The sequence below is a fragment of the Camelina sativa genome, chromosome 13 (genome assembly GCF_030686135.1).
Source record: "Camelina sativa cultivar CO46 ecotype springtype chromosome 13, ASM3068613v1".
Lineage (NCBI taxonomy): Eukaryota > Viridiplantae > Streptophyta > Magnoliopsida > Brassicales > Brassicaceae > Camelina > Camelina sativa.
The window spans coordinates 1,348,957-1,361,746 of record NC_141892.1 but is presented as its reverse complement, the minus strand read 5'-3'; the positions used below and the strand labels follow the sequence as shown (position 1 = coordinate 1,361,746).

The 12,790-nt window shown below is 34.1% G+C and overlaps 2 protein-coding genes and 1 pseudogene across 3 annotated transcripts; 2 read left to right on the top strand and 1 right to left on the bottom strand.

Moving 5' to 3' along the window:
* The first annotated feature begins 89 nt into the window (after nt 1-89).
* Nucleotides 90-920, top strand: LOC147929105 (small ribosomal subunit protein eS28z/eS28y). The gene is made up of 2 exons (XM_087480390.1): nt 90-201; nt 517-920. Exon 2 carries the CDS (start codon nt 518-520, stop codon nt 710-712), a length of 195 nt encoding a protein of 64 aa, XP_087336516.1. The 5' UTR covers nt 90-201; nt 517; the 3' UTR covers nt 713-920.
* Nucleotides 921-2,925: 2,005 nt separating this feature from the next.
* LOC104734406 (protein TERMINAL FLOWER 1-like) lies at nt 2,926-4,266 on the top strand. Its single transcript, XM_010453977.2, has 4 exons — nt 2,926-3,324; nt 3,556-3,617; nt 3,755-3,795; nt 3,882-4,266. The coding sequence occupies exons 1-4, from the start codon at nt 3,115-3,117 to the stop codon at nt 4,100-4,102; spliced, it is 534 nt and encodes a 177-aa protein (XP_010452279.1). The 5' UTR covers nt 2,926-3,114; the 3' UTR covers nt 4,103-4,266.
* A 5,724-nt stretch (nt 4,267-9,990) lies between these two features.
* On the bottom strand, nt 9,991-11,766 carry LOC104737824 (protein BCCIP homolog; annotated as a pseudogene). Its single transcript, XR_015578560.1, has 7 exons — nt 11,621-11,766; nt 11,183-11,417; nt 10,847-11,052; nt 10,707-10,759; nt 10,525-10,617; nt 10,377-10,433; nt 9,991-10,286 (listed from the first exon to the last, which is right to left on the bottom strand). The product of XR_015578560.1 is annotated as a protein BCCIP homolog (transcript).
* Nucleotides 11,767-12,790: the final 1,024 nt, after the last annotated feature.

Here is a 12,790-nt window from a genome sequence, read left to right as displayed (position 1 = left end):
AAAGGCATAAATGGATTTGTGCAATCCAAATCAAACCGGCTGGGAAAATAAAACTGAAAAAATAGCTGAACCGATTCGGTTATTGAAAACCCGAGTACCGAAATTAAGCAGGCCTATAAAAATCAAAAGGAATCCCTCATTCTTGCGTCTCTGGGAAAATTAGGGTTTTTGCCTCTCTCCGCCGTCAGCCTTCGTCTACAGGTTTCTCTTCATTTGCTCACCGAATCTTATCTGTTGTATCATCTGGGAAATCGATTGCAATCTCGTACCATTATTTTCTCGGTTAACTCTGTGTTGAATCGAATCTGTGTCATTAGAATTATCCTCTGTTTTGTTAGATACATAATTCAATCCCTAGCTTCTGTAACAAGTTATTCTTAATTCTTCTGTAAAGTTTGATTGCTTAACATGAAACTATGTATTGTTTGCTGCTGATTTTGTATGCATTTCATTGGTGTGCTGTGTGAATTTATCATGTTAAATGTTCTTCTTGGTTGGTCTATTATTCTCTATCAGAATGGATTCTCAGATTAAGCACGCTGTGGTGGTTAAGGTCATGGGTAGGACTGGTTCCAGGGGTCAGGTCACTCAGGTTCGAGTCAAGTTCACTGACTCTGATCGTTACATCATGAGGAATGTTAAAGGACCAGTGAGGGAAGGTGATATCTTAACCTTGCTCGAGTCTGAGAGAGAAGCCAGAAGACTCCGTTGATCTTCTTCCTACTACTCTACAAACCAGAATCAAGAAAACATTTTGGCTATTTGTCTTTTGCTTTCTCTTATTGGATTAGTGATTATGAATTTTGTTGTGTCTTTAAGACAATTGCTGGATTTGTAAGTGTTCCTGGTTGTTTTGTTATTCCAAATCTGTTACCTTTTTTCGATATGGTCAGAAATGTGATAGACATATTGATCACTCACTTCAAGAATTTGTTCTGCATCTCCTCCATTTTGTTCAATCCAAACCAAGGTAAACTAGTTCTTGAGTTTTGCCAGCAACGGATCAGCCAAAGTCCTGGATACAAAGAAGAATATTGTACATTTGTGCTGCTAACTGACTGGTCCGGCTTAACCTAGTCCAAACCCTCCAAAATGCGTCTAGAGACAACTAAAAATAATGCATCAACCTAACTCTGCTATAGGTCAATCTACAAGCCTAAAAATGATAGGCTTCAAAGTAGTTTTTCAAACCAGATATCTCATACCTCATCACAAATCCTTTTCTTTTATCCTGGTCCGTTTTGAGGCTGACCTTGATCTTAGCCCTGCAGTGAGTTTCGACTTGAAACGGGTCAGTTTAAACCAATCAGTAACATCCTACTACGTTGTCACTAAAGTGACTAACGCTTCCCATACTTGGGTTTTCGTAAACCGGCTTTGTTCGTTGTAGTTGAACATTTGGAGATTGGTCTGAGTTGTTGCTACTTCTTTTGGATTAAGCTTTCTAAACTAATTGATACGTTTGTCTACTTGTCTAAAATTGAACGCCTTGATGTTGTTTCTCTTTTCTTGTTGGAGAATTTGTCTTATGTGAATGATGTGATCAGGTTTATAATAAGTTTATCTATTTTGCTTTGTGCCTTTATTCTCTGATTAATTACCCAATTTGAATAAAGTATCAATCAAGACTTACTTCTATTAAGAAATTAAATTAATTTATCATTTAGTGGAGAACCCATAATAGGAATTATATTCCACAAAACCTTTCGTGTTTTTTTTTTAATAAAATAATTTGTCTAGGGATTTTGTTATTTTCATCACACTTAAGGTATTTCAGATTATGATTAAAAAATATGTGTTCGTAAAAAAGTTCAGAAAATTCTAAGGTTTTGTAACCAAATTATACAGAGAAGCCATGTATAAGGAGGATTTACTGATTTCTATAGATAAGATTTTCATCTATAGAATCAATTCGACAATGCGTTGTCGTTCCACGAGCAAGGAGGCCCAAATCTGCGATATTTTTTTCTCTTTTAACCTCGAGTGATTTGCTTCTTTTTGTTCTTCTCGTTTTTAGTTGACAATGCAAAATTTATTTGATTTTTTTACCACTTTATTACACGACGCCTTCGTCCATATATGTATATATACTGTATTTAAGTACTATGCCTTTGTTTTGTATAATATATGATTAATGCCTTAACAATAGTAACTAAAGTTAATTTTGATTAGTTTCATTAATAATGCAAAAGGACAAAAACTCCCATCTTACGACAGTGAAATGACCTTTGAGCAATAATTTTATCCGCAGTTGTAAATAGAATCAAAGTACGATGACACTGTTAATATAACAAATTCCTTAATTCTCTTGGCCAATCAAATTTTCTAGTGAAAATTATTTTTGAATTCATGGACCAATGAGTAAATTATAGCTCTTAGAATTAATTTATTCGCCGAGATGTCTAGCTACCTACGAGTTTTGTCGAATTTTGGGCTCCAGTGATTTTTGTTCTTGGTGACTCAAAAGATTTTAGGATTCTATAGATTAGTGAACTCAATTATTGACTATTATCTAGCGATTTGGTTCATATATAAAGTTATGGTCAGAGATAGGGGTTGAAACCGTGATATGACAATGTTACTGAAGCACTCAAATAATGAATAAAAAAACCTCAAGAATGGCCTCTATCTACAAAAATATTTTCAAATCATTGTTTTTTTAACACTTCACAAAATATGTAGTTATTGAAATCTATTGAACACTGTATATTTAATAAATTATTTATAAAAACACTATCATGGTTATGTTCAATAGTATTAATATTTCTTAAATTTATAATTTTTAAGTCACCTTAAGTCAGTCGCTTAAAAGATGAGGCCGTTAGTAACTTAATGTTTAAACAAACAAAAAATTGAGAAGTGAAAAAGTGAGGTTAGAACACGTAATTATTAGGAATTCATGTCTATTAATCTTTTAGGTTGCCCCTAATCTCTCTCTCTCTCTCTCTCTCTCTCTCTTCTGTCTCTCTCTAAGTTGGAAAAGCCCTATAAATAGACGTCTTGGTCGCCTTCTTTGTCTCCACATCACTACAAACCTCTCTCTTTTTTTTCTTCTCTAAGTTCACTTAAACCCACAATTAAATATAGTAAGAGAAAGAAACTTAACCAAAGAAAATGGAGAATATGGGAACTAGAGTGATAGAGCCATTGATACTGGGGAGAGTGCTAGGAGATGTTCTTGATTTCTTCACTCCAACAACTAAGATGAATGTGAGTTATAACAAGAAGCAAGTCTCCAATGGCCATGAGCTCTTTCCTTCCTCTGTCTCCTCCAAGCCTAGAGTTGAGATCTATGGTGGTGATCTGAGATCCTTCTTCACCTTGGTATGTATATTTATATATATAAATCAAAATGTTGGGGTTGCTGGTTTTTTCCAAAACATATCAAACTGTTCACTTCCTTTTCCTCTTAAATGTTTTCCATTTTCTGACTCCTTGGGGAAAAGATTTAGGGACAGTATAATGATTTTATAAACTATACCATTAGTTATAATCAATTCCATTTTTTACCTTTTTTGTTATTGATGGTAAAAACTCAACTGAAATGCAAAACAGGTGATGATAGACCCAGATGTTCCAGGTCCTAGTGACCCCTTTCTAAAAGAACACCTGCACTGGTACGTTTCTTTACTTTCCTGTTTATAACTTGGGGCCCATATCCCATATGAATTGCTATATCAATACTTCTTTAATTTTAAAACCCTAGTTAATTTTTTTTTTTTTTAATTCATTAATTTGTTGAACGTTTCAATAGGCTCGTTACAAACATTCCCGGTACAACAGATGCTACATTTGGTAAGGCCTCGTCATAAATCTTGAATTATATAGAATATTATATATATTAATGTTAAATATAAATAAAGATTTGCATTCAAATATAGGAAAAGAGGTGGTGAGCTATGAATTGCCAAGGCCAAGCATAGGGATACATAGGTTTGTGTTTGTTCTGTTCAAGCAGAAGCAAAGACGTGTTATCTTCCCCAATATCCCTTCGCGAGATCACTTCAACACTCGTAAATTTGCGGTCGAGTACGATCTCGGTCTCCCTGTTGCGGCTGTCTTCTTTAACGCACAAAGAGAAACAGCAGCTCGCAAACGCTAGTTTCACTAATGTCCATCAAACGCAAAAAAAAAAAAAAAACAGTTGGATAAAATTTGTAATCACGTGTTTATTTATGTTATGAATTTCCGTACTTTGAATAAAGCTTGAGTAATATCTGAAATATCTATTTAATCTATAAAAATATAATATTGTGGTTTGATAAACGTGTTGTTTTATTTTTCAAATAAATATTTTATTACCCAAAAAATATATGTATATATTTATTATACAAACTAATCTATTCTACTTATGTGCTAAAATCCACTTCCATGTTAAGGATATAATCTAATGGTCACTATTAGAGATTTTTTCGTTAACCAATTTTATAAACTCAATATATCAATTTAAAAAACAGAAGTGTTGATAACGATACAATCACGATAAAATCTAAATTGCATATCATGTTTATAGCATCCACCACCGCACAAGTCTTAGTAATTAATAAAATCTAAATTGTTGAAGCATAAATCCTCCTTATAATACATACATACATGGCTTGATGATAGGTCACATCATACGAAGTGAACTTTATAATATGATAAATGTGGAAATACGGAAAATAAAAAAAAAACAATAGTTATAATAACGGAGAAGACTCTCTTTTTTTTTGTTCTGGTCAAAGTGACAAGACCTTGATGACCCTCTAAAACAGGATCCTCTCTTCTTAGAGCATGGGCAGCAGCGTTCCTTTGCTGCGTCCTTCAGTATAAAATTATTAAATTTAAATAGAAATTCGCCAATTATCAAAGGGACGTTCCTTAAAAAGGGACGTATTTATCTCCGTCCTTCGCTACACGTGGCAGCGTGTGCTACATCTCTGCCGTTCTTCTCTAATTCGTCTCCCTTCTTCTTCTTCGGTTTGATTTCCTCTCGTAAGTCTCTCCTCGATTTCTCTTACTCTTCCGATAGTGTATCTCTCTCGTCTCATCAACGCCGCCGTTGAAATCGTCTCGCTTGTTCCTGATTGATTCAGCTTCCTCTGTTCATCAAGCTCCTGACTTGAGATCTTTCATCGGTTAAACATCGGCGGCAGCGATTAGATTTCTCCTAAGATTTCTGCTAAAGTGTCGACTCTTTTTAGTTGCAACCAGGTTTGTACCCATCAGACTGTGAGATTGATTGATAATTTAACGAGAGTTGGGGTTGTCTTGTCTTGTCTTTTAATCTTTCGTTTCTGGGTTTTTTGTTCTGTTTGTCAACACTTTAGGGAACAGTACAATCATCTCTAGCTACAGAGTTTCGAATCCATTGCAGCAGAACCAGTTAATTACTCACAAGGTACGTTTGTTACTTACTTAGATCATTTTGGGGTGTTTGTTTTAAACTTGGCAAAAGATTATATCGTTTTGTGCATTGTGTAGATTCTCTCATGTCTCGATTTGTGTTTGTTTGCTGGTTTGGTTTGGTCTCGAATTGTTAATTCCAATATGGGACTAGAGAAACTTGAGGCTTTAAGTCTGAGCAATTATTTTACTGTGTCACCAAGTTGATCATCAGTGTGTGTAGTATTGTGTCACGACCAAGTTAATCTGGATTACGTTTTGTTACTTAGATCATTTAGCAAGCAGCTTTCTTTCAGTCATTGATGAAAGTCTCTTTGAAAATGTTTAATGGTAGATTCCAAACCCGCACCGTTGTTCACATACCCATGGACGCTCCTACCGAACAACAACAACCGGCTCAGCTCAGCTCCGGAAACGACCGTGAAATTTTCCGACAAACCTTGTAGAACACTCTCCTGCGGCGTTCTTTCTACCTCCCTTCTTTCAAGATTTACGGTGGTGTCTCTGGTTTTTACGATTACGGTCCTCCTGGCTTCGCTCTTAAGAATAATATCCTCAAATTTTGGCGTGAAGTAAGTAAGCATCATTCATTCATTTATTCACTTACTTACACAATATTTTGTTTATTTTTACTTTGATCTTGATTTTTCTCTATGTTTGTGTTTTTTACAGCACTTCGTTTATGAGGAGCATATGCTGGAAATTGAATGCCCCAGTGTCACACCTGAGGCTGTTCTCAAGGCTTCAGGGCATGTTGACTACTTTCACGATCAGGCCAATCTAGAGCTCGGTGGTCATTGGATCTCCACTGTATTGATGTACTTGTCCAATGTTCAAAAGGGCGGAGAGACAGTGTTTCCCATGTGGTTTAACTATCATTTATACACATGTAGAATACTCTAGACTATCTTGAACATCCATTTGGTTAATATAATTTGAGGGACCAAACTTTGTCCTACACCAATGCACATGCAAACTTAAGAAACTCTGAAAATAAGATTAATATATTTGAGGGACCAAAATTTGTCCTACACCAATGCACATGCTCTTACTCGGCGATCATACTATCATTTCTGTATTTTCCATGTGTTCATTGTTTGGTATTGTACGAGTTATTGGTATATCGACATGAGTTTAAAGGAAACATAATTATATTCAACCGAATAACCATTATATTACAAACTCTTTTAATCATTAAATTGCTTACAATATGTAATATTTATACAAAAAATTACCTTTCTCTGCGTAGCAATATATGATTAACAACAACGAAGATTAGCATTCAGTGTTCAAATGGAGAAAATAATTTGAGAAAATGGGTTGGCCATTTTTGGGTGTCGATAGTATAGTACGGCATGTATGATAGATAGACCTATGCATGTTTGAGATATGCAAGTGGAAAATAATTCTTTCAACGGTAAACTCAAGAGAGGCCACGTGTCACTAATTGTATGGTTAGCTGCTAAGTACTGTTACAATTATCTATCCTCAACGCCGACCGAACTGTTCGTTACATGTATATATATTCCCAATCATATATAAAAAAAATCTAGCAAAATACTACTATAACTTGTCTGGATTTTGTTAGATTGTTCGTATATACATAGTTTGGATTCTTGTTTATGAACTTTAGCAAATATTATATAATCATCTCTTCGTTCCAGTTCAATGCTTCGATTGAAGTCGACGTTTAGTTTAATTATGGTTTCAATTATTCTACTTTATTTTTGCCTAAGGATAGTGAAAGCAAAATTGATCTGACTATTTATTGGTTTTTGGTTTTAGTGTGCATTCGAACTTAGAACTTAGAAGTAACCAAATCTACAAAATCATTAAAGTTTGTTTTCAATTTTATTTAAATCCAAATTTTAAATTTATTTATTTACTTGCTAATTTTTCAATTTATCTAGAATGAAAAATACTCTTTTTATATAAAGAAACGATGGTTGATACATATATGAAATCTCTATATCTTAAATTTACTATCGTAGCTATAGATTACGAATTGGAAAGGATAAGGGTTATCTGCACATGGATGTGTCATAACCAAATCTAAAGCAGTTATTGCTTCCATAGATTTTGAGTCCAAATTTCTCAAGCCTAATTATTAATTTACTACAATGTTCCCTTCAAATATTAAACTAAAAAACAGAAAAAGGTATATAAAAAGATGTATATACATCTAGTACATATATACAGTACACCTACGTAGGCAAATGGATTGACTACCAAATCAAGGGCATGCAAACACCTTAGGATTTGCCTGAAAAAGGCACTGTGAACTAGTAGAATATTATATAGAGTCTTAGGGCTCCAGTAAGACATAATGTGCATGTGTTGTGTTTAGCCACTTGTGGTTATTTTCATAGCCTAATATTTTTCCAAAAGTAAAACACATTTTATTATTATTAGTACATATGTTTATTTATAAAACGACTGGCCCCTCGTTAGGTGTTATTACATATTCAACACCGGCTCTGTTCCATTCCCTAATAATGAGAAATGATTCATTCCCAAAAATGGTGTCAGCATTAGGATATGAATCATTTTTGAACTAAAACATTATAGAGTGTTAGGGCTTCAGTAAGACATAGTGTGACTGTGTTGTGTTTAGCTACTTATAGTTGTTTTCATGGTTAAGTATTTTTCCAAAAGTGAAACACATTTTTCTGATAGTAGGTTTATTCTTAAAATGGGTGGCCCTTGTAATAACAAATCAACACGTACTCTCTGTTCTGTTCCATCATCCCTCATTTCACTCAAATTTTTTGCCACATCTAAATATACTTCGCCCAAAAATAAATGTGTTAGCTCACCTTATTTTTTTTCTTTTTCGTAAGTATATTAATTTATTATATGGATGTACAATCTTTTTTAATTAGTACTCACTACTCACTAAATGATCTATAATTTACACAAATTCAAGTCTTGTCACAAGTAATGACTTCCTCCTACTTTTACACGAGCACTTTTTTTCTTTCATTTTAATTTTCACGGTACACATATAAATCACATCTTTCAAATCAGACATTAACTAAAGAATTAAATCTACCGGTACATAGATTTTAAAGTACATTAACATCTTCTATTTCACCGGTACGAAGCCGCAAACCTGGTGATTAACCATCAGTGGAAATTATTAGCCGCCATACTTCGATTTAGAACGAATCACGAGGACAAACCAACATGCAATAACCTTACGATTAAAAGAGACGACCCGTCATGTTTGATGTTTCGTGTAATAACAAGATGGCCAAAAAAAACATACTAACCCTTGGACCGAGTCCACTGGTTCTTCGTATAAACATGAAGATTCTAATCTTTTAAATATTCAGGGCTTTGTGTATATAAAGGCTGTCTAAATTTGATTGGTAAACGTGTCGAGGAGTCGTGCTAGGTCCCCTTTCATGTGTTAAGGTTTTTGATCCTCGTATGGTTTATGTTTGTGTGCTTGAATGTGCGCTTCATATTCATATATATGTGCTAGGTCCCCTCTCATGTGTTAATGTTACTCACGAGGAGTAAACAACATAAAGTGGTGATGAAGTACATCTCGACATACATGTAGACAAAGTAAACTCAATGATATAGATAAAAATAAGTAGATTCAAATATATATATTTTTTAAAAAAAAATCAATAAAATTTCTATGACTAATGATGTATGTTACAAGAAGTCAAAAACCTCCTATATATATATATAGGATTTTCGATCAATCCTTTTTTTTTTGTTTAAGTTCTTGAGTATTTTTTTCCGAATCTTTTGGGTGTTTTTGGATAGTTACAACGCGTGTTTACATGATATAATATTGAGTTAATTTTTTAATTTTCATTTCAAAATCAATTGATGAGTGAGTAAAGTACAAAAAATAAGTTATATGTTTATTTTATAAAAATTATCTTTGCACCGGAAGGAGCTTCTTCTGCGATGCTTTTGTACTCCGAAAGCTGCAAAAAAAATGCATCACTTTACACTTTTTTGTTTTGTTTTGTTATCTTCTTTCTCTTTTGCAATTTAACTTTGTATTATGCAAGCTGCAAAGAATTTTCTTCTGGAAGAGTCTTATATTTGCAACCAAAGTAAAATATCACAAAAAAATTGTCCTTTGGGAGAGTCAAGGGTTGAGGAAGAGAGTAGATAACAACAATCACTCACTTACTGTTCACAATCTTGGTTCTGATTTACACAACCTAGCTGGAAAATTTCTGCTATATAGATTTGAGATGAAAAAAAAACCAAAAAATATCTTATCTATTTTTTATTTGGAAATTTTATACCCTGATTTTTTTTGTTGGAAAAATAATATCCATATTACTAAATATAATGTAAAATTGGAACATTTTTTTTGTTAAAATGACAAAACATTTTTTTTTTTGGATATCAAACTCCACTAATGTGGATATTATTTTTTCAACCAGAAAAGATCATTTTATTGAATTTCTAAATAAGAAATAGAAGAAGTATTTTTTTGCCTTTCTTCCCGATTTGAGATCATTTTATGTATATGCGAAGTATATTCACATTGTTTTACTGTATTCCTCTAGGGGGCGTGATCCACCACACACATACTTGAGTATTTTTTTTGTCAACATTACTGTGTTCATCTTTTGAAAATATCTCATTTGAGTTTCAAAAGGTAAAATACAAAAAGTTCACACAAGCTCGTGCATTTTGTTTCTCCAAGATCTAATCTACCTCTATATTTAACTAAACTCCAAGTCTATACAACTCTTGCAATTAAGAATCATTTTCAGATAAACCCTTTAGCAAAAGAAAAACTAATAGGTACTGTCTCAGTTCCAGTGACATGCAGGGGAGGAAAGTCGTAGAACAACAAAACCTTAGCACTATAATAGCCTCATCAAAACTGGCGGAGATCGATAAACAACGTGAGCCGAAATCTTTAAGATTACAAACCAGAAACAAAACTGTATTCAAACTTATGTTGTGATTCCAGCAAAAGTATGTTGGCATTCAAGAGATGAACTTACCTCTTGAGATGTAACAAGCTGCGAGTGCATAGGGAATGTGAAGGACCAAGAGCTAAGCTGAATACATTTCAAAGCAAATGTTTAGAGTATAACTTTTGATTTCTTTTCACAAGGGAAGTTGAGTAGGAGGTAATGTGAAGGTAAGTACCTCGAGAATAATTTGATCTTCAGGCTTAAGGAATATTGTTTCCTCCTGTTCGTCTTCACTACAACAAGGTTTTCTTTGTTTGGGATGCTTTAACTATATAACCAAGAATCCACATCACATTGTTAAAACAAGAAAGAGGATTCAAAAACCGGAAAAGAATCTTATGGGAACACAAAAAACACCTTGTAAATCTTAATGACTTGAAGCGGAATGACCCTCGAAGCTCTTCTGTAGACTATATAAACCGAAACTTCAAACTGTTAAACTACTATTTCTCATAAGTAAAGAACTTTACCTAAAATTTATCTTGAAAAGACCATACCTCGTCTTCAGTGGCCCATGAGATTTCATCGAAAATCCATCATATAGGTAACGATGAAGAAGTTGCGGTGGGAGATTCATCACTCTTTGATATACCAGTAAACCAACATCTTTCTCCTTTTTCTCCAAGAGTAGTTCTAGATCACTCGCTATAAATTCTCTGGACAAACATTGAGAATAAACTCTTTTAGCTCTCTAAAGCACTTACTGTCCTGAACGCAAAGAAGTTATACAGTAGTTATAAAACCAAATGCGAACAAACACCTTTGAACATTCAATTCGATCATTAAGCATAGATAAAAGTAAAGTCACCTAACAAAGATGATTTTCACATGACTAGCCTTTGTATCTTGCCAAGTAAAGAGCAGTGACAAGAGCAAATAAAGCATCATCCTCATCATCTGCTACTTTGACCACAGTTCCCACCGTGGTCTGATTAAATATCAAATCCACAATCCTACAAGGTTGAGCAAGGAGGAAAACTGAAAAAAAAATAAAAACAAAAAGAAGATGTATAGATACATACTGGGAGATGACACTAGATATTGCTTCCCCGGCTACACCATCTTGAACTTGTATATAAACAGAGGGAAGAGAAATACGGCCAGAAAATTACCAACAATTGTCTATCCTTCCCCTCTATAAGGTAAATTAGGGAACTTTGCATCTACAAAAGTCAAGAATGAGACATACTCATCATCAAGTCACCTAGCTTTGTATAGAGAAAGTCTCAAAATCTCTAAGGTTGGTTACTACTAATTAAGTACTCATTAACCAAAAGACATAACCGGATGAGTCAATTTACGTCTAGGCGCTGACGCAAAGGCCGAAAGAGAACGCATAAACGGTGAAAACGCTAAAAGGTTGAAACTTTGAAAATCTTCTTCTCCCTGATGGCCTTCCGAGGCATCTATGCAAAGTTTAACCCATTCTCTATGAATTGAGACCACAACCTTACTCCATAAAAGAAAACAGTATGAAATAGCAAAACTTATTTATTTGGATTAAGATTGACGAGAATCTTACCGACGGTGGAGCGGGATGAAACACCGGTAAGAGAATCGGCGGCGACTTGGAGAGAGAGACGGAGAGAAGAACCGACTTCCCCTCAGTTCATACAATTAATTTTTTTTCCTAAACCGAATAGTTCAATCGAGTCAATTCATACCGGTTATTTTCTTAATCCACCGTACCGTACTGGTCCGTTCCAACTATAAACCCAATCTCTGTTTCTTCCAAAGCAAAGCCCAATTGGAACCCAGGCCGACCCAATTCGATCCTATACTGAAAGAAACAGAGTAATCGCATCTTTGAGAAGTCAGTGTATTTATTCAAAAATTACTTGACTTGAGGAAGAAAAAAAGAAAAAGGTTTGTTAGGACTCTCAGTCTTGGGTAATAAATACGAAGATTAGGGGTTTATGGGCTTATTGCAGGCCTGAAATAAATTAAAGGCCCAATCGTTTGTTCGTGACCAGAATAAATACGAGAAACAATAACAACAACAACAACAACAACAAAATCTTCAAACCTAAATCCCTCTATATCTATGGAACCTCTGCTTCCCTTGTCAACATATCACAATGGAAGAATCCGCCATCAAAGTAGTAATCTTCTTCTTCTTCTTCTACTTATGGGCGGGTTTTTTTCTTACTCGCTCTCTCTTTTTGATTAACTAATTAATTAATTAATTAATAGTTTTCTGATCATGAAGTAGTATGACTTATACCTTTAGGGTCTGAAAGGTATGGTTAGTATGATTAGTAGAATTTTCTGATTAGATCTTTTGTACCTTCTAGGGTCTGAAAGTGCTGGATTTGAACGACAGTGTCGCAGACGCTCCAAACCCCCGGTAAAAATTTATTATTACTATTTACTTTTTTTTTTTTTTTTGTTTTGGTTGTTGTCGTTGATGATGATGATCATAGTATTATTTATCTCCACCT

Coding starts and splice junctions, on each gene's coding strand:
- LOC147929105 (XM_087480390.1), top strand. CDS start 518: ATGGATTCTCAGATTAAGCACGCTGTGGTGGTTAAGGTCATGGGTAGG.
- LOC104734406 (XM_010453977.2), top strand. CDS start 3,115: ATGGAGAATATGGGAACTAGAGTGATAGAGCCATTGATACTGGGGAGA. Junction 3,618..3,754: donor CTAAAAGAACACCTGCACTG/GTACGTTTCTTT, acceptor ACGTTTCAATAG/GCTCGTTACAAACATTCCCG. Junction 3,796..3,881: donor TACAACAGATGCTACATTTG/GTAAGGCCTCGT, acceptor ATTCAAATATAG/GAAAAGAGGTGGTGAGCTAT.